At 39.8% G+C, this 18,643-nt stretch overlaps 3 protein-coding genes across 5 annotated transcripts; 1 reads left to right on the top strand and 2 right to left on the bottom strand.

The window, feature by feature from the left end:
- Positions 1 to 113: 113 nt before the first annotated feature.
- Positions 114 to 3,315, top strand: aamdc (adipogenesis associated, Mth938 domain containing). Of its 3 annotated transcripts, XM_027146423.2 has the most exons (5): positions 184 to 207; positions 778 to 923; positions 1,503 to 1,598; positions 1,714 to 1,869; positions 2,158 to 3,315. In XM_027146423.2, exons 2-4 carry the CDS (start codon positions 792 to 794, stop codon positions 1,852 to 1,854), a joined length of 369 nt encoding a protein of 122 aa, XP_027002224.2. In that variant the 5' UTR covers positions 184 to 207; positions 778 to 791; the 3' UTR covers positions 1,855 to 1,869; positions 2,158 to 3,315. The 3 variants fall into 3 exon arrangements, with proteins under 3 accessions (XP_027002310.1, XP_047678468.1, XP_027002224.2); XM_027146509.2 differs by lacking the exon at positions 2,158 to 3,315 and having other exon boundaries at positions 114 to 662; positions 1,714 to 2,076; XM_047822512.1 differs by lacking the exon at positions 2,158 to 3,315 and having other exon boundaries at positions 114 to 584; positions 1,714 to 2,076.
- ints4 (integrator complex subunit 4) lies at positions 1,998 to 14,510 on the bottom strand. The gene is made up of 23 exons (XM_027145874.2): positions 14,353 to 14,510; positions 13,596 to 13,793; positions 13,349 to 13,466; positions 11,083 to 11,189; positions 10,678 to 10,881; positions 10,080 to 10,130; positions 9,902 to 9,990; positions 9,650 to 9,770; positions 9,480 to 9,551; positions 8,615 to 8,789; positions 8,315 to 8,520; positions 6,781 to 6,923; positions 6,558 to 6,673; positions 6,169 to 6,302; positions 5,916 to 6,082; positions 5,735 to 5,828; positions 5,363 to 5,443; positions 4,923 to 5,053; positions 4,255 to 4,314; positions 3,459 to 3,618; positions 3,192 to 3,335; positions 2,978 to 3,098; positions 1,998 to 2,337 (listed from the first exon to the last, which is right to left on the bottom strand). The coding sequence occupies exons 1-23, from the start codon at positions 14,407 to 14,409 to the stop codon at positions 2,159 to 2,161; spliced, it is 2,928 nt and encodes a 975-aa protein (XP_027001675.1). The 5' UTR covers positions 14,410 to 14,510; the 3' UTR covers positions 1,998 to 2,158.
- A 1,493-nt stretch (positions 14,511 to 16,003) lies between these two features.
- Positions 16,004 to 18,216, bottom strand: kctd14 (potassium channel tetramerization domain containing 14). The gene is made up of 2 exons (XM_027146244.2): positions 18,068 to 18,216; positions 16,004 to 17,294 (listed from the first exon to the last, which is right to left on the bottom strand). The coding sequence occupies exons 1-2, from the start codon at positions 18,122 to 18,124 to the stop codon at positions 16,626 to 16,628; spliced, it is 726 nt and encodes a 241-aa protein (XP_027002045.1). The 5' UTR covers positions 18,125 to 18,216; the 3' UTR covers positions 16,004 to 16,625.
- Between the last annotated feature and the right edge of the window lie 427 nt (positions 18,217 to 18,643).

Here is an 18,643-nt window from a genome sequence, read left to right on the forward strand (position 1 = left end):
CCCGCCTTCCTGCGCTACGACCGGCGCGCTGTAGATCCGTCCAATCCGCTTGCCGCCTGTGTCATTATTTATGACCAATAGAATCCATAGGTGTGTCTCTACGTCATCGCCGGTGCCGGAAGTAAATTTCCAACTCGATGAAAAAAGCTACACTATACGACTATTATAACTCATACCGATTCGTTTCGTGGGATGAATTGTTGCTGGGTTTGTTATGCTATGAAAAAGCCGTATTAAGAAAAGTAAATGTTTTGATCGGATCTGAAATGGTAAAGATTTTTAAAATTTGTAGTCCATTCGTTTAAACTACAAGTCCCATGATTCAACGCGAGAGTCGTGAGACGGTGTTTTCACATCCGGGCACTTTGACTGTACGTAGTTAGCTAGCTATTGAAAGGGACGATTAATCACAATTATCAGCAGGATTAAAGTAATCGCGTCGTTATATAATTATAGTATAGTGATATCGTATTTAAAGTATCAAGCAGGAACTGGTACTTTAACTGTTGTAAGTCGTTTGTTAGCCTCTAAAGGTAATTGGGTCGGTAAAGAAGCACCTGATTGGATGCTGATCATATGACGAAGCGAGTGGGCGTGGTTTGTTGTCAAAGCCATATTTATTATTATATTGTCAGTCCACGAGTTTGAGTCTATCCAGAAAGGTAAAGCTGGAGTAAACAATGCATGTTGTACAAAGCTCTGTCCTGTTTTAACGGTCTAGTCTTATGGTTAGATAACTCAAGTCAGAATATTTCTATTTTTTGTTTTCCTTTACAGGAAAAAACACATTCATGTCATCTCCTGAGATCCAGTCTGTGTCCTGGGGCCACATGAAGGTCAAAGGTTGTTCCTCTTCCTATAAAGACTGTAAGGTGTGGCCAGGTGGTAGTCGGGAATGGGACTGGAGAGAGACTGGGACAGATGTGAGTGCATTAAACAGACCTTTCCTCTCTCAGCACTGGTGCATTTCAGTTTCAACACCAGAAAAGCATCTATGATGCCACCTTTTGTAGAGGGTAGTTACATTGAAAGGGGCGATATTTTGAGAGTTGAGTTTTTTTTTCTCACTTGCTGCCTTACGAACTAAATCCGACATGGCATTGCGAAGAAGAAAGCTACTACTAGAGAGAAAAAACCCCCCAAATATAACAGGCAAGATCAACATCCCAACAGCTGTATGATCTGCTTACATAATGCATGTAGAGTGTAAATTTCAGGGCACTGAAGTGTTTACATTTCCAGCATTTAGCAGATGCCCTTATCCAGAGCGACGTACATTATCTCTTTTTTTTTTTTAATATACAACTGAGCAAATGAGCGTTAAGGGCCTCCCTCAGGGGCCTAAAGTGACAGCTTGTTGGACCTGGGATCGAACTCGCATCCTTCCGATAAAATGCTTTGCTACAGAAAAAATGAAATTACATTTAAAACTAGTTGTATACCATAATCTCCCTTATCAGAGACACATAAATGCACAATACTTAATGCCCTACATTTCTCAGCACTATCCAGGGGTCCAGCCAGCCGACCTGGAGGAAATCCTGAGGAAAGGAGTTCAGACACTGGTCATAGGAAGAGGAATGAGTGAAGCGTTACAGGTGATTTCAGTGATCAGTCTTAAAATATAAAGAGATAAATAATAAGAGATTAGTACTCTAAACCCTGGTTGGTTTGAGTGAAAACTGGATAAATGGTTATGTCTTGTTGCCACAGGTGCCTCCGTCCACAGTGGAACATGTGAAGAAGCAGGGAGTGGAAGTAAAGGTACTTCAGACGGAGAAGGCTGTGAAAGAGTACAACAACCTTGCAGGACAGGGGGCTAAAGTGGGAGGAGTTTTCCATTCCACTTGCTGAAGATGTCGAGCTGATGTACGGTGCCTTACGTCTTGGCTGCATGTTAAAAATCTATAGCAATTCACTACCGTTCATTATTTAGTTTCTACGAAAAGGTTGTTAAGATATGCTTTAGTTCTTTAGAAATGGCAGTTATTACAACATACAAAAAACAAGCTTTTATTATATGGAAAAACTACAGATCAATATTTTCTGCCAAAATAAATTCATTGTTAACCAAAACAAGCTGTTGATTCACTTGTTGCAGCTCGGTTCGGCTGGGAGGCAATTTTCCTCCTACAGATTTGTCTCTTAATGTCACAGGTCAGCGTCGAGCAGGTTTTGGCATGATGAAGACCTTGACAGGCTTGCTGAGGGTGATGGTGCCCTCGATTGAGCTTTCGGTAGTTGGCAGGCTTTCTGTGCTCTCATCCCAGGCTGGTTTGTGCACTGCAAGTTTACTGCTGTAGGCCAGGAGCAACTGCACCTCGATCTGAGACGGCTCTGAGAAGAAGAAGAGAAAGCAAGTTGTCATCTTTGAGGAAATTGTTTTGTTCATCCGTCTTTAGTGACCGCTTTAGTGACTGAAGTCTACTGCAGTCTTTAAACCACTAACACAATATATTTATGGTTTTCAGGGCTTCATTATTATGATGTTTTTTGTTTTAACAAATATTTCACTACACTCTCTGTGTACTAGAGAAATGGCTTGGCTCCCACACGTTCAAAATGATTCTGGCAAGAACTACCTTCTCCAGGCTAGATGCAATTCTATTTATATCAATGTGGCTGCTAGGGTTTCATCTTGTATACCTTAATAAACTCACATGAGCATGGGATTTATCTCTTTTTGTTAAAAAAGCATGTTAATGAAATCCATATAGACAAAAAAAACCAACAACATGGAGTATCCATGCTGTAATTTTTCACAATTTGCTAAAATGACCTTAACTCTGATTGATAATGAGGATAATCATCAGTATTGTTTACATGTTTACCAAATAAACAAGCAGGGATTTTTTTAAAACATCACTTTTCCAAATTAATTCACAAAGTGCAACAACATGAGCTTAAAAAAAAAGTCAAAGTTATGTTGACCAGTGGGTTGCAACTCATTATACTCTGAAAATGAAAATAGTCTCACCTGTCCAGGCTGTATGGGATAGATACACCTGCGTGATGAGCCGTGTCCTTCCTGGTCCTGGTGTCCTAAAATCTCCAGGCTTAGGGTGAATTATGTGCGACTGTCCATCTGGGTAGAGAACCTACAGAAAAGACGTTTACTAAGATAATTACTACTTGAAATTATACCGTATTATTCCTGCTTAATTATGACTCAACAATGAATGACCCCTGACCTGCACTTTAACTTTAGCTTGTGGGTCTTGAACATGTTCCAGAGTGGCATCGATGTCTAACCCCAGCACTAAGCCAGAAGTGAACCGCAGCGGGTTGTCGGACTCTCCTGTCGGCTCAATTATTGTAGCTGAAGCTCTGTGGATCTGGAAACCCCAAAACAATAAAAAGTTAATAAAAAGTGTTCTGGGAGGCTGTAAGAAATATTATGTTCTGCACAATTTATGTTTTTTTCCCCTAAACATCACTTTGATGCCGAACGAACAGACCTGCTCCGGGAGTTTGAGGTGAGTGAATCTGTTATGTCTCAGAGTGGTCTGGAGGATCTTTACTAAATCCAGAGGTTTGCAGGCTATGAGTCTGGGCATCAGTTCTAGAAGCTTCTCCACAAAACTGTCCTGAAGGTGGGGCAGCTCGGTCATGAAGAGCCTGTGGGGGCAAAACAAGACTTTAGGTCTAATGGAATGACAAACAAAAAGATCATGCGAGTGACGTTAATCATTATGAGTTGAATGCATGGAATTAGGGTTAGTTCCTGTCATCACTTAGCTGCCATAACGAGTCATTCCCTCCATAGCCTCTCTGTTTTTCCTCTCTAAAAGTTAATAAGGAGCAAAAAATGCAGCTTGTTACCAAGAAACATGAAAGTGAAACCTCCTCGATCCTAAAGAGTCCAGTGTTAGAACTTACTGCCTGTTACAAAGTGTTTAAGTAAGTTATATAAATGTGTTCTCACAGAAAACGTCACCTTATCATTTTACGACCACCGTACAGCTGTTGAACTGATAGGCGCGTTAATATAAATATTTTGCCCTGGAGACAGAACATCTGCCCCAGGCGTTGTTACTGAAAATAAATTCCATAAACTTAATTACTTCTGTTAGAACAATCACAGTCACCAACCAGCCAGTCCTACATGCTCATCTACCTTGTTGCTACACTCACTGGTCAAATAGTGAGTGTTGCTATGTACGAGTTGTTAGTACCCCACCTCACCAGTCACTGCTGAGAATAAACAGACGGAAAAAAATCACAGCTTTGACATCATATTGCCATCACGTATACCTTTGGAAGGATTCCACTTCCTGTAGGAACTTCTCACAGGATCCCAGAAGAGGCTCAACCCTAGAGAGGAAAAGTGGGTCAGAATGATTCTATGGTCACAAGCAATTTTTTACAGATGTGATTTTAGAATATTGACCGTAAAGCTGCATCGACACACAACAGGCTGTATTATGGTAAAATAGGAGCTGATGGTGACTGAATCTATGGGGTCTATGGGGCTCTGAATCAGTGAAGTAAATGAATCTTCCTTGGCATTGTGCTTCTCTCGGTTTTTCCCACTCCCCCATGGAGAAGAACGAGTTAAATCCTACCCACAATCATTTCTAATGAACTTACTTGGTTACATAAATATCATTTAAACAACAACAACAGCCCTGAGCAGGACGAATCATTTATTGAAGTATTGACAATGAATGAATGCTGTTGTCCGATACAGCCTTTCCTTTCAGCTCCAGTTTGTCAGGCCTCAAAATGAATACCTTTTATTTTTGTCACAATGTTTGCATAGCAATTTCTATTTGTATAGCATTGAATTACATTGAACTGTGGCTGCTTTGACACTGATGTACAGGATTGTAAATGACACACAGAGAGGCATACACTCCTGTCTTGTGTGCGTGTGTGTGTGTGTGCGCGTGTGTGTGTGATTGTGTGTATGCAGTACGGACCCTCTTTTGGTACGGGAATTAAGGACAAGTTGTAGTGCCTTTGCTTGCAGTCGCACATTGTGTATAGTTGCCACATGACGTGTCTCCAGTCCGCTGTATAGGAATTCCAACTTATATGTCTCATCTAGGACCTAACACACACACACACACACACACACACACACACACACACACACACACACACACACACAGGAGAGAAGAAAGAAAGAGGAAATACAGAAGATCAACCCTAAAGCGAGGAAAGGTTCAACTTTGTCATTGTAGGAGTACAAGGCAATGAAATACAATCTATCAACATAAAAATAACCACTTATATTTGTTTATATTCGGCTTTATTTTGTTTAGTCTGAGGGGTTCAGGCAGATTCAGGCAAAAAACTGAATATAACCATCTACACACATTGTGTGTGTGTATGTGTGTGTGTGTGTGTGTGTGTATACCTGCTGTGCAGCAGTTGATGCCATGGCATTCTGTTTCAAACACAGAGGCACAGCCATGTTCCACAACTTCTCTTGTAGAGCCTGAGATGCAAAAATGAATAGGAAATAAATTTGTTGTAAAAAAACAATAACGTGTGTGTTATTCACTGCCCAAGCACTTTGGTTCGCTGTGTCGGCCGAGACTCATATAGAGACTAAGATATTTTATAATTAGTACAATCTCCACAGAATGCTTGAATGCAGCGCTTTAAAATGAAGTGTAAAAATATATAAAATGCAAAGAGATGGTAAAGCGGTCTGTTTCTCGTGCCTTTACAGAATCCCAGAGCTTAGGGCTGTATAAATTTAATTCATGTGACATGATAAAGCCACCTTCATAAGTAGAAGCTGACAGTGCAGGTATGTTGCGCAAAAATCTGCAGATCCAGCCAGCTCCGTCTGCAGCATCCCGAGCCTCTGCAAGTCTCTGTGTGAAGAAGAAGACCGGACAAACTTCATCACACCATTCGTTTAAATAACCACAGGAGACTGAGTGTAACACAGTGTTTCAGACCTGATGGTAAAGTCAAGCAGGTCCTGAGCTCCAGTTGAGTCCAGGTTCTGCAGATTGCTGACTCGAGTCAAGCTCTCCTGGAGGAACTGCTGCGCTGACTCCAGGCTGCAGGACTCCGTTCCTGATGACTCCGAGCCCAGACCCGCCGTCTGCTTCCTGCCTGGTAACTGAAAGTGGAGGAAAGATTAAACGAAGAGAAAGACGAAGACACGATTAAAAAAAAAAATACTGTAAAAAAGGTTCAGGATCTCACCCTGAGCTGAGGCACGAGGTGCGAGAGGCTGTCACGTAGGTACGCGTAGTGCCGGAACGTGTGGTCTGAGAACAGGGCTGGCATGGTGGGACAAGACGTCGCTGCATTAAACACCAGCACTAAAACGGCAATGTCTGATGAAACTCATATCAGGAAAAAAAATCAGCATCTAAGGACTATGAATTGTGTTTTGTTTTGATTTATTTTCAACCCAAAATTAAAGTTCTTTTGCCATAGAACAAGATGCGATCTGAGGTGTGCTGCAAAGTAAAACAAATAGACTTAGCAACAGAACAGTACTCTAGACATAAAACATTTTTTTTTCTTTTTTATATATCTTCAGTTCTGTACATTTCTGTCCTTTTAATAAAGAAATCGGTTCAGGATACATGCAGGATCGTCCATGTCCGGCTCTGGGGTGTCGAAATAAGGGTGTGTACTCAAGAGCTCAGGGACAATGGGCAACACCAGAGTGGGGTGACGAGCTCCGAGGAACTTCAAACACCTGTCGGGGTGAAATGAAGAAAGATGAGGCGCAAGAGGTGTGTTTAAAAACATACACGGATCACTGGTCAGTGCTAATTCCACTGCGTCACAGAAATGTGCACTCACTTCCACACCGAGTTACGGTCGGTCGGATACTTGGCGAGGTTCTTCAGCAGCTCCAGCAGCGCCAGCTGGATGCACTCTTTAGTCGAGACGTTCGTGTAGCACAGCAGCTCATGAAGGGCCTCTCGGATGTCCCGTGATGAATCCTGAACTCGACACAACAACGTTCCTTGATTACAAGATCAGCCAAAAGCTAAAGATTACTGACGATTTTAGATATTTGTTAATACACATTATTAGAAAATAAGGTCAATACGGTATTGCTTTAACAGTCTCCTTATTTTAAATCTGTTTAAATCCGTTGCACAGAAATATGAATGACTTATTTTATGTTTAAAAAAATCGTCAAGGAGTTTTCATTGTGGGTGCTTTGTAACAGTCAGTAGGTTTTCCATTACATTAAAGTCAGCCGAAAAAGAGGAGTTTAAGCTGCGATTTCTTGGCAACACAACAAGCTGTTTATTTATTAATAGCTTCAAGAAAGAAAATAGAGAAGGTGATAAAAGTATAACTGGTTATATCATTCAGGTGGTAAGAGAAACCAATGTAACTTTAATAAATAATAGGGTTGGGTATCAAAAGAAATTTTCCGGTTCCGATTCCGGTTCCAGTTCTGCCTTACGATTCCCGGTTCTGATTCCAATTCCATAATAAAAGAAATAAAAGAAATGCGAAAAATAATGCACAATACTTAAACAATTCCATTTGTGTTTATTAATCACTCTTTAAATATTTTAAACAGAGCATTTCAATTCATATCAATTTAAATTGAAATAAATCCAACATCAAATTTAACATCCAGAATTACAACTTAGCAAAAGAGTTAGCAATTTTTCTGAAGAAAAATTAACGCCTGCTTTCTCTGGGAGAAGACGAGACCTTTCCTGGCTTATTGTATCTCAGAGAAAACCCTCTCAGAGGGGGTAGATTTGCTTCATTGTTGTAGCTTTGGAAATGAATCCACACTTTAGACTTTTTTTTAGACATGTTTAACACAAAGCTTACCTCAGCACAGCAGCGCGAGTGACTGATTTCTGTGGTAAACTGTGTTAATTTGGTTGCGTGCCTGTAAACAGTGTAAACAATTAATATTCATGAGGTAAGACGTGGCTATTTAAAGTGACTGCTCCCAGCGCTTTGCCCGTCATCGCATCGGAACCGTGTTTGGAACCGAAACTTAAAAATTCCAAAAAACAGAACCGGTCATTATTCTTCGGGTCCCAACCCTAATAAATAATAACTGTTATCAACGTTACTGTAATATCACGCTGCATTACACCACCCTGTAACTGATCAGTTTGTCTTTATGATTTATTCCTTAGGTAGAATGGAATGTTTTTTTAATGAATGAAAACATCATTCTATCACCTTTTTATCTTTTCCCTATACAATACGCTGTGTAAACTAGTACGATAGAAAAAATTAAAAGTATACTGCAGTACTGAGGTGCTGTAATAAATAATCAACACCTTCTGACCAATCAGAATCCCGAATTCAACATTAATAAGCACATTGGGAATTTTTGGGTTTAAGGTACCTCGAGTACGGCGAGCACTGTGTCCAGCTGGTCCTCACGAAGCGTGATGTGAGTGGAGATCTGTCGCAACACGTGGATGGATTGCAGTCTCACTTCCTCGATTTCGTCATTAAACATGTCCACCAGGAAGTCCAGGCACTTCTCTGCAAAGCTGGGAGAGGACAGGGCCAGAGAACACAAGGCCTCCACGGCTGCGATCCGCACTTCTGCAAAAAGTACACACGTGCACGTCAATGGAGATTTCTTCGAACGACGTGTACCGTGACGTGATGAAGATCTCGTTAAAGCTAGGATACGCACCATACATCTCGTCTTCAAGTCCATGCACAAAAGCTCCACAGGCACCGGAGTCGATCAGGTTTACACCAGACGTGTCCACTCTCTCTCTGGGAGCGTCATCGGCCCATCTCCGGCCTGAGGAGAATTCTCCGGAAGCGTAGAGCTCTTTGGCGCGCTCGTGAGCTGTGCGCTTTCTCTAACGCGTGAAGAGCAGACATGGGCCTATAATCAACAGAGCTGCAAGGACACTTGAAATACATTTCACTTTTCCTGGGGTCCCTTTGGCAGACGGCTGCTCGTCGGTTCTATGCGGAAGCCGCTATTACTACTGTTTCTAATGCTCTGAACACAACGATGGTATTACGGCTCTCTGATGATCAAAGCTAGTAGTACAAATGTAAATTGAAGCTACAACATGCTGTATGGAGACAAAACTGAGCTGTCTACATGACGAAATGAAACAAGGTGCAAAAAATGACTTAATAGCAGGTCTTAATATCTTGAATCTAGTCAAATTCATTTACTATTGTCATAGGATTATCATAAAGGAAATGAAATTATTAAGCTTATTCCTAAGCATATTTTACCGTTGTACTACATAATGATCTACCAAAAGAACATCGATATTTAAAGCTTAAAATCAGTCAAATATCCCTACAATAGATTTAATTGTCTTAGATTTGTGTTACTGTAATCCTCCAATAGGAGACAATCATATTTCATGTGTTATCTTTGACTATATTCAAAATAATTTAACTCGCTCTCTTTTACAGTGTGCAATGAATCAGATACGCTGAATATTTAGTCTGTTTGTATCATAGAGAATGAACTATAGCTCAACACAGGAAGAAATGACACCATGGTAACACTATAAATGTGTCCATACCCTGAGATCGGACATCAGCTTCTTGTCCAGTGTCTGCTCCAGGAAGTGTGGGCTCACCTGCTTCATGGAGCCCTGAACAACACAAACGGGTTACAAAAGAAATATTCAGTGAATACAGGACAATCCTCGCTAAAATGTCACTCAAAAAAACAACAACAACAACAACGCACCAACAACTTGGCAGCCTGCACTCGCACAACCCAGGAGCCATCGCTAACCATGTGGCAGATCTTCCCGAAAGAATCATCGATCAGCCGGATCTCCTCGTTGGAAGACGGAATAGGGACGATGCTGCATGACGATGTGGAGGGGGAGAAAAAGATGTTACGTTCTTTCGTACAGAAAACGGAGCAAACGAAAATGTACAAATCTCGATGGATTGTGTATTGGTGACACGCTAAGAAATGGATGCATTAGTAAACCTCTCAGGGTAAAGCTGGCTTAGCACCCACACCATCTGCACAGCGGCTGAACGCACTTGCTCATAGTCGTCGCTCAAGAGCTTGCAGGCCTGCGGGACCAAAGCCAAATCGGTCCAGAACATGCATTTAAAAAAAAAAACAATCTATAATAATAATTAAGTAATAGACTTGATGTTACCTGGTTGTATATCGTCTGCTGGAGCTTCATTCCTCTTTCATGTAGTTGCAGCTGAGGACACACAAAAAGAACTCAAGCACTCTACAGTCTTCACTTTACAGAGGTTGGATATTGACAAAATATCTAAATATTTATTTATTTGTTATAAACACATCATATTCAATAAAACCTCTTTTTTTATTTTATAACTTTACATTTTTGCCAGGGATTTCCATGACTTGCCAATTTCCAAATCAGAAGAAAAAGCCTTTATTTGATTTGTCACATAGACGTTACAGCACAGTGAAGGTCTTTCTTCAGTGTCAGCTTGGCAGTACTGGGGCTTGAACCCCAACAACCCAGAGCCTTAACCACTTGAGCTGAATCCTTAAAACAAATCTCAAAAATACTGATTTTACTTAAACAAATGCAAATGTGACATATCTAGGATTTCCAGGAAATCAGATGTGATGAAACCCAGTATTTAGCCAATAGCGTTTATTTGCCATAATTTTGTTCACGAAGTGCAGAAAAGAGATAAAGGTCGAAAAAAGAAATGAAAACGAAAGAAAATGCCCTTCAACTCAGTGCCCTTTAATGCAAGGCTAACGAGGCTCACCGTAGCTTTAATGGCCGCTGTGCGAACCCGGGGGTCCTGGTCACTGAAGTAGTCGCTGATGAGACTCTGGACGTCCCTTAGGGGTGCGGTGGAAGTGCCTGGTGCTGCCTCATTCTCTTTACTCGGAGGTTTGTCGACAGAACCCAAGCAGCCGAGGAGCTGTAGACACTTATTGCGTACCCCAAAATAAGTGCTTTGAAGGTGCTGTTAAAAGACCGGTGTAGATTATAAATCTGGGGTTGTTTTAGATCATAGTGATTTAAATGACAAAACAAGACAATTACTATAATCACTATTATACTATTGTTATTAATAATACAAATACTACAGACTAACTGGGATCAGAACACTCTTTATTATTCTAATTATTATCCACATTACTCAAAAGAACAGGAACTGTGTTACCTTGCAGGCCACGTCGTAAAGTCTCTGAGTGACTGCCATGTTGTCTGGTAGCTGTGTGCCAATGACCAGCAGAGTGTCCAGCAACTGGGCCAGCACCTGGTTGGACTCTAAAAACATGAAATTTCATATACTTCAGAAATCTAGAACGACCTAAACATGTGGCCTACAATCCATAGTGTTGCTTTCCTTCAAGAGTCAGTATTTGAAACATACATCATACTAAAGTAGCCAAAATTACAGCTAAACCTTTCCAAATTCACAATGGAGCTGACAACAACATACTGTATGCAGAGAGGACAGTCAGCTGTCTTCACTGATTCGTGCAGATATAAATCAATATTTTTACATTTCTGGGATTTGGCAGATGCCCCAGTTGAGAGTGACTTACATTTATTTAATTTATTTATCTGAACAGTTGAAGATTAAGGGCCTGTTGCAAAAGCACCCAGAAGTGACAGCTTGGCAGTGCTGGAGTTTGAACTCACAACCTTCTTATCAGCAGAACATCATCTTAAATACTCAACTGCCACTTCTCCCTTTGCACATATAGTCTTGAGCAAGGGAAAAAAAAAATCAATTTTGGCCGCCAAGCCAGCACAATTGGCCATAGTCACTCTGCCTTGTATATCATAGCACCATTAACCACTAGTGGGCATTAGAGAGACTATATATGTGGAAAAGGGCAGCTAGCAATTTCTGAGTGTTTTACATCGTCCTTTGATGCATTGTGAGAAGTAGTTTAAAACAATGCAGTTGACAAGCTTCACTTGTCATGGATGAAGAATTGCTATGGCATGATAGGGGGATGCTGGCTAGAGGTCAGCATGTAGGTTCTTCCAGACAAGACATAGCTACCCAACCCACCCTGGTGCTGGAGTACACCTTGTCCTGCACATTTGCATGTTTTCACTGATTTAAACACACCTAGTTCAAGTCCTGGAGAGTTTAGAGATTAGTCTGTGTGTTAGATCAGTGGGTGTTCAAAGAGAACCATAGTTTACATTTATATCTAACGCATTTAGCAGACACAATTATCCAGAGTGAATTACATTTTTATTTCAATTTAAACAACTGAGCATTTGAGCATACAATTGAGGATACATTGCCCAGCAGTGGCAAAATTGGTGGTCCTGGGATTTGAACTCACAACCTTCCAATCAGTAGCCCAACACCTTAACCACTAGGCTAACACATCCCAATCCAATCTAACCTATTATTGAAACACTAGAAGTGTGTATACACACACACACACACACACACATACACACACACACACACACACAAGTAGTAACCCATGTAGCCACAGGAAAAGAAAACTCCCTAAAGTCTGTAACTGGAGCTTGTGCATTGAAAGTTTTCACTGACAGCAAACAATGTTTCTGTTGTTAAAGGAAAGTGGCCTGGTCACTGAAGCTTCGTAGTCAATAGCGTGGAATGTGGCAAGAAGACAGACGTTTAACTGAGAGAGAGGCAGGACAGAATTAATTCCTGCTCTCTGTCTATAAATGCAGATGATAATTAAAGGAGAAATGTGGCTCTGTTATGGTGTGGGAACACGGCTTGAATTCACTTCTTCCTGAAAGAAGAGTCACTGGAAAGTCCTTCTGCTCAAAATGATCCCATCCCATTCCTCAAGGAATGTTTTGATGAAGATGTAAATGGCCTTCACAGTCACCAAATCTCAACCCGGTCATCATCAAAGGACCAACTGAGGGAAATTCTTTCTCAGAAAAAAAAGAATGGTGTTCATCACTTCTGTGCACTTCCAAAAGCATGCAGGAGACACAATAACACACCTGGAAACCCACTTTTTTGGGTAGATTTTCCTGAAAGTCATGATGTGATACCAGATGTTGATGCAGCACATTTCTGAAACATCAAATCAGGATGCATCAAAGGACTCAAGTGATTTCCACAACAGCCAAAAGCACTCGATACTTCATACCATGCACTGAATCTAAAGTCCCTCAGGATAAGGGTGTCTGATAAATGCTGGAAATGTACATGTAGTTGGCCACAAGTGTATATAGAACTTATATACTATATCTGGAACTTACCTATGTAGTAAACCTGCTGGTTAAAATGAGGCATCTAAAACACCAACTCTGACTTCATAAGGACTTTTATATGTTGCCTGTTTGTGTACGTTTTGTACACAATAAAAGTAATATATTTCCTAATTGTGGATGCAATAAATTATTTCATTTATGTTTTTTTTTAAATATTCAGCAAGCACTGGAGAAAGATAATCGCTGAAATCACTTACTGTCATGATTCAGAGTGTTAATGACTTCATCAACAATGCAGTCAGGGGAGAAACCAGATGTTTTGGAGAGCAGACCGAGCAGTGAGGCGATCTTCAGCCTGACTGAGTTATCAACCTCCTGTTAAATGACAATATTCAGAAGCGTGACATTAACAATGACCACACTGCACAAGCTGAAATGCTGACATGTCACACTTGTCTGGTCAAAAACTTCATAATACTGTCCCTTATCATTATCTTATCTTACCTTATAATAGTGCTCCAGAAGAATGCGCACAACACCCTCAACACTTTCTGCCTCCACCGGTTTTCGAGCAAACTGGAGGAGATACTGCAGGGCATCTGTGGGGCTGGTGGCTTTGCACAGGTCAATATGAAGGGCAGCAGATTTACTAGGCTTGGTTAGACGAAGCCTCTTAGCCGGTACCTCCTCAAGAGGTTGTTGCTGGAAAGTAGGATGGGGCATGTTAATAAAATAATGTCCTAATACTGTGCATTATATATTACAAAGACTCATTAAGATGCAATTCCAAGTGCATTCTGCCTATTTATTCTAGTAAGGGATTGTGTTTACACCAATCCTAATATTTATTATTTAAAAAGTGAATTAAATTCAGGTTTACATTATACATGTTTTTGAGTTATTGGGGTTTGGATTAAACATTTAAACCATAAAAAGGTAAATATGAAAAAAATGATCAGCAATATAACTATATGGACATCTCTCTTGTGTATGAAATGTATAGACAGAATACAAGGTATATGAAAGCTCTCAGGAAGAAAGAACAGTACTTTCGGGTTGTCATGCTTTTAATAAAACACTTCTGTTAGAAATGTAATGGGAACAGGGTTAAGGGCGCTAAAAGCTAAGCTAGGCTAAGCTAAGCTAAGCTAACCCAGTGTTAGCTTAGCTACATAGCTATATTTGCAGTAACAGTTGGCTCGTTTGTTTAACACAGAGCCCATTTTGCAGAGCATGTTTGTGCTAATGAGTTTTTTCCCACCTGCACAACTTTGGAAAATTCCTCGTAAACCCGTTTTTTTAGATGAGCAGCCATCATAACACCGAAAAGCGAACTGGTGCTTAGAATATTTGTCCCATTTTACTTGCCGTAACACTTCTTCGTCGCCTTCTTCTTCACCTATCTTCTGTTCGCACCGACAGATGGCGCCATCCAGCGTTTTAAAGCGTAAGTGTTCGTTTACACTTAGGTGTAGATTTCCTTCAAAATGTATAAATTAAAAATATCTAAAACACGTAAAGCGTAAATGTAAAACAAAATAACACACATAAACGAACCGTAAAAAGACCCAAATAGACACCACTTTTACAAGAATAGCCCACGTTAATGTCATTTAAAAGTCAGATCGTTGTGATGTGTGTGGTTCACAAGTGAGTCGGCTCTTTCAGTCGGCTATTGACACCGGAGTCGGCACCGACACGGCGGTCTTTTTCTGCTTATCCTATATAGATGCTGGTGCAATGTTTTAACTCTAGAAGAGCGGTGTAGTTATAAAATGCTTCCACTGAAATAATCTGATCGTCTCAACATGTTGGGATGTGGAAGAGCTCGTTTCGTATTGATGAGTCACTTGAACACATCACATTATACTTGCTCATTTTCAGAAAAAAAAAAAGACTTTAAAGGAAAAGATATTGATGTTGGCTTGTCGGAGCAAGTATTCTCAAAGGCTTGTATGCTGGGGTGCCAATACTTTTGGGTGCGAGCGGATACGAGCATGTGACGTCACCTGAATACCAGTGACGCAGTTTCCCCTTATTGTGCTGAGTGTTTTGATATGTCACATATGTCTCAATGTTATGGAAAGTTTTTTGATTTTGCATATATTTGGGACAGAGCTGGGGGAAACCCAAAAGGCCAGTCGGTACACCAATTTAAAACTTTGTCCAGAGTATCACCCTAAACAAGCTGGCCGAGATTGGTGTAGATAGATTGAAAGTTTACCGAGTTATAAACATTCTAAAATTTATAATGGGTGTCTATGGCAAAAAAAGCCATTTTGAGACCCGGTACCATGAGTACCGGAACTTGGATTGCTTAGAAAAGAGACCAGGGTCTACGACATATCCGAATTTGGTGCATGTGGCATAATTAACCAGTTAAGCTGATGTATTTAATCTATTTATTAATGTTACAAAAATAGTGTTAATATAAACAATCGATTAAAAAAAGGCTTAAAAGTGGTTCGTACACAGGGTGAAATGTGAAAAGGACACAATCACTACTAATATAAAAAAAAACTGCTTATACTGCTACAGTATAAAATATAAACTACACAATAATTACAGTTAAAAATGTGAGTTATGTAACTTACATGTAAATATGTAAGAGCATTAAGTGATAATTCACAAATACGACACCCACATTCATTTATACCACGGCACTAATGAACTCTCGACTCTGATGGTCTAGATTAAAATTTTCTATAACAGCTCTGACAAGTCCCTGTCCCTGTATTCTAAAAAATTCTTATATTAACGCTATGTTTATAATAAATTATCCATTCAGTAGCAGCTCGAGTCACAGAGACGTGCGTGGCAGATGCTCAACATGCCCAATCAAGGCTTAATAATAAAGAAATTTATAAATGTGTTGTTATTTAACAATGAACATAAACACTGATTTGGTGATGTTTTCTGAAAAGAGATCTTTATTTAACTTTTTTGGAAGGAGTAAGTGACAGCATGCCATGATCTTCACTAACAAATCGTTAAAATAAGTATTATTAATAAGTTAACATTTGATTCTATGTTAAATCTCTGTGGTTTATTTCAAATAAAGAAATCACAATATAAAATTGTAATAAAATAATATACTCATGTTTGGCTACATCACACCATGACATTATTATTACACCTTATTATTATTTATTCCTTACTTAACAGGCATCCACAATATCTGTCTAAAATACTTTGTACAATTTTACACTACTGTGGGAAAAATATTTTGTCTGTGCTATTTTGGATTCTTGGCAAGTTGGCAAAAGAACATTTTTGCGAGCACGATAAGGTCACATGATGCAAAGGGCTGGTACAAACTAGAGTAAATATTAAACAAGGGTGGCTACAGATGCCAGCAACGATCCTGAACAAGCCCTATATGACACATGCTTGCAATATAGGTGGGTGTTTTAGATTAATAGATAACCCACTTTTCTTATCTAAAGTGTTTGTAGGAGAAAATTCATGACCTCTGCGTTCCACTATTGAAAACCATTCCAATCATACTTGAAAAGGTGGAAGCAAAAATCCTAGTCACCACCAAGTAAAAGTCAGCTTATAGAAGAAATTATGACTCTTAAACAGAAAGCCTTTGTCTGTGCTTTGAGGTTTAATGCTCACTTTATATCCTTTTGCTTCTATGTCCATTTGTATGCAATCCAGAAGATCCACCACGGTAGCTTGAGCATTCCAGGGACCAAAACTCACAACAGATTCCTTTCTCATATCAAGACTGACCATGGCATCATTGCATCTTTCCAGGTCATCCTCTGTTTTTAGGACACAGATGATTAAAGTGGAGTATCGTGAGGCCATAGCTTCTGCTTTGCCCACCCTGATAAGGACTTCTAGATTTTCATGGTAGTTGTGCACATGGGATAAAAACTGCTGCCTTCCAACTTTCTCACCAAAAAACTGTGGGGACTCCTCCAGGATTTTCACCAGGGGTTTTATATTGTAATACACTGCGTCCTTGTGAACCTCCAGCAGATTTTTAGTAGGAATCTCCTCTGAACGGAGAAACTCGAGAATGGCTCTAAAGTGTGTCCCGTCACGGTCTATGAAGCAGCGACCCTCTGCATCCTTTATAAGTTTGTGAGGCACACTGAACATTTCAGCCAGCTTTGAGTTGGGGAATTTACGCAGGGTCCACAGAGTGGTGGTGTACAGCTGACCACCGACATTCAGCTGCACGACGGAGCACTGTAAAGGAGAGAAGAACATGGGTTTAAAGCTTGTAGTCTCGTCATAAAATGGCCAAGCTTCTGAATCACTTACCGGATTGGGATTATTACGCCTCAGAGACACCGTTGGACTTTTTTAAGGAGTCCAAATGGGTTTTTAAGTTGCATTTTTAGTCACTTTTAATGTCAAAATAAAATCACAAATTGAGTTAATAAGATCTTGCTGCATGTGTATTACAGTCATCGACAGTCTAGACACTCAACCTTCACCTTGTCAGACAACATGCTGCTGTCAGTTGTTGTTTTTTTTAAAGCACAGTATATATTTCAAAGTAAATGATGTATAAAGCAATAGACAAAATGATTTGGAAGCCAGTTCTTTTAGCAGGCCCACAGCTTCCCTGAATAACAAAACAACAGAGTGGAAATTTCTGGAAAACACAGCAAGCATGAAGACACAAAGTTACTGTATCTTTTGCTTTTAATAACAATTAAACCAAACTGAGTTTAGTTTTTATATGTATTGATAACCTTATCATCTTTAACGCTAAGCACTTTTTATTTTTGACCTAGTTATTATTAATATTATGTGTTTGTTTTTAACGCTTCACTAACATGTGTTGGATTAAACAGCACTTGACCCCAGCATTACACCTGTACAGGTAAACTAAGCTCCATCTCATCACCTGTGTGTAAACGCGGTGCAAAACAATGATTTATCACCTCAAACGCATCACATAGTAAGATTTATGTCCAAAAAGCACGTCAAACAATTAAACCGACAAACCTTACTTGTTTTAAAGGTTCAACTGCGAGTTTCCGTGCTGATTTGATGTCAGGAAGACTCATGTTTGTAAAGTCCTCTGTTTTACCCGCTAGATTCCAGCAGTATGTAGGTGTTATAGGAGTAGGCGGGGCTTTTGTGACGCTAAAAAAGGGGGCGTGTCTATAAGGGGCCCCACCTATACTTATTAGACATAAAATAAAGCATAATAAATAAAAACTAAACGTTATTTACAGAATATTACTATTTTTTATTACTAGTAGCACTGAACGGTAACATACAGCCCATATTTTAAATTAACTCTGGGATTTATTTTAGGTGTAAAAAATAAAAATGCACACAGTCCTGCACCAAGTCATTTTTGTTTTGGCTTTTGGAGCTTTACTTTTACTTTTTTTTAATTTACTTTTCAGTTATAAGAATTTGGATTAAACCAATTTTATTTAAGTGCCCAGTGCGACATATATAGGAGTCACAATAGCAGTAAAGTATTAGCAATGCCCTTTACCTTCTTGAACTTTACCTTCATGTGAGTTCCAACAGTATTCCTAAACTAACAGGACTAAGCTTATAGAGCAGCGGTG

The sequence above is a fragment of the Tachysurus fulvidraco genome, chromosome 13, assembly GCF_022655615.1.
Source record: "Tachysurus fulvidraco isolate hzauxx_2018 chromosome 13, HZAU_PFXX_2.0, whole genome shotgun sequence".
Classification (NCBI taxonomy): domain Eukaryota; kingdom Metazoa; phylum Chordata; class Actinopteri; order Siluriformes; family Bagridae; genus Tachysurus; species Tachysurus fulvidraco.

Coding starts and splice junctions, on each gene's coding strand:
- ints4 (XM_027145874.2), bottom strand. CDS start 14,409: ATGATGGCTGCTCATCTAAAAAAACGGGTTTACGAGGAATTTTCCAAA. Junction 6,303..6,557: donor GGACATGGACGATCCTGCAT/GTATCCTGAACC, acceptor GAGTTTCATCAG/ACATTGCCGTTTTAGTGCTG. Junction 4,315..4,922: donor AATTCCCGTACCAAAAGAGG/GTCCGTACTGCA, acceptor TTTCCTCTCTAG/GGTTGAGCCTCTTCTGGGAT.
- aamdc (XM_027146509.2), top strand. CDS start 792: ATGTCATCTCCTGAGATCCAGTCTGTGTCCTGGGGCCACATGAAGGTC. Junction 924..1,502: donor GGAGAGAGACTGGGACAGAT/GTGAGTGCATTA, acceptor TACATTTCTCAG/CACTATCCAGGGGTCCAGCC. Junction 1,599..1,713: donor GAATGAGTGAAGCGTTACAG/GTGATTTCAGTG, acceptor TTGTTGCCACAG/GTGCCTCCGTCCACAGTGGA.
- kctd14 (XM_027146244.2), bottom strand. CDS start 18,124: ATGAGTCTTCCTGACATCAAATCAGCACGGAAACTCGCAGTTGAACCT. Junction 17,295..18,067: donor CAGTTGAACCTTTAAAACAA/GTAAGGTTTGTC, acceptor TCTCCTTTACAG/TGCTCCGTCGTGCAGCTGAA.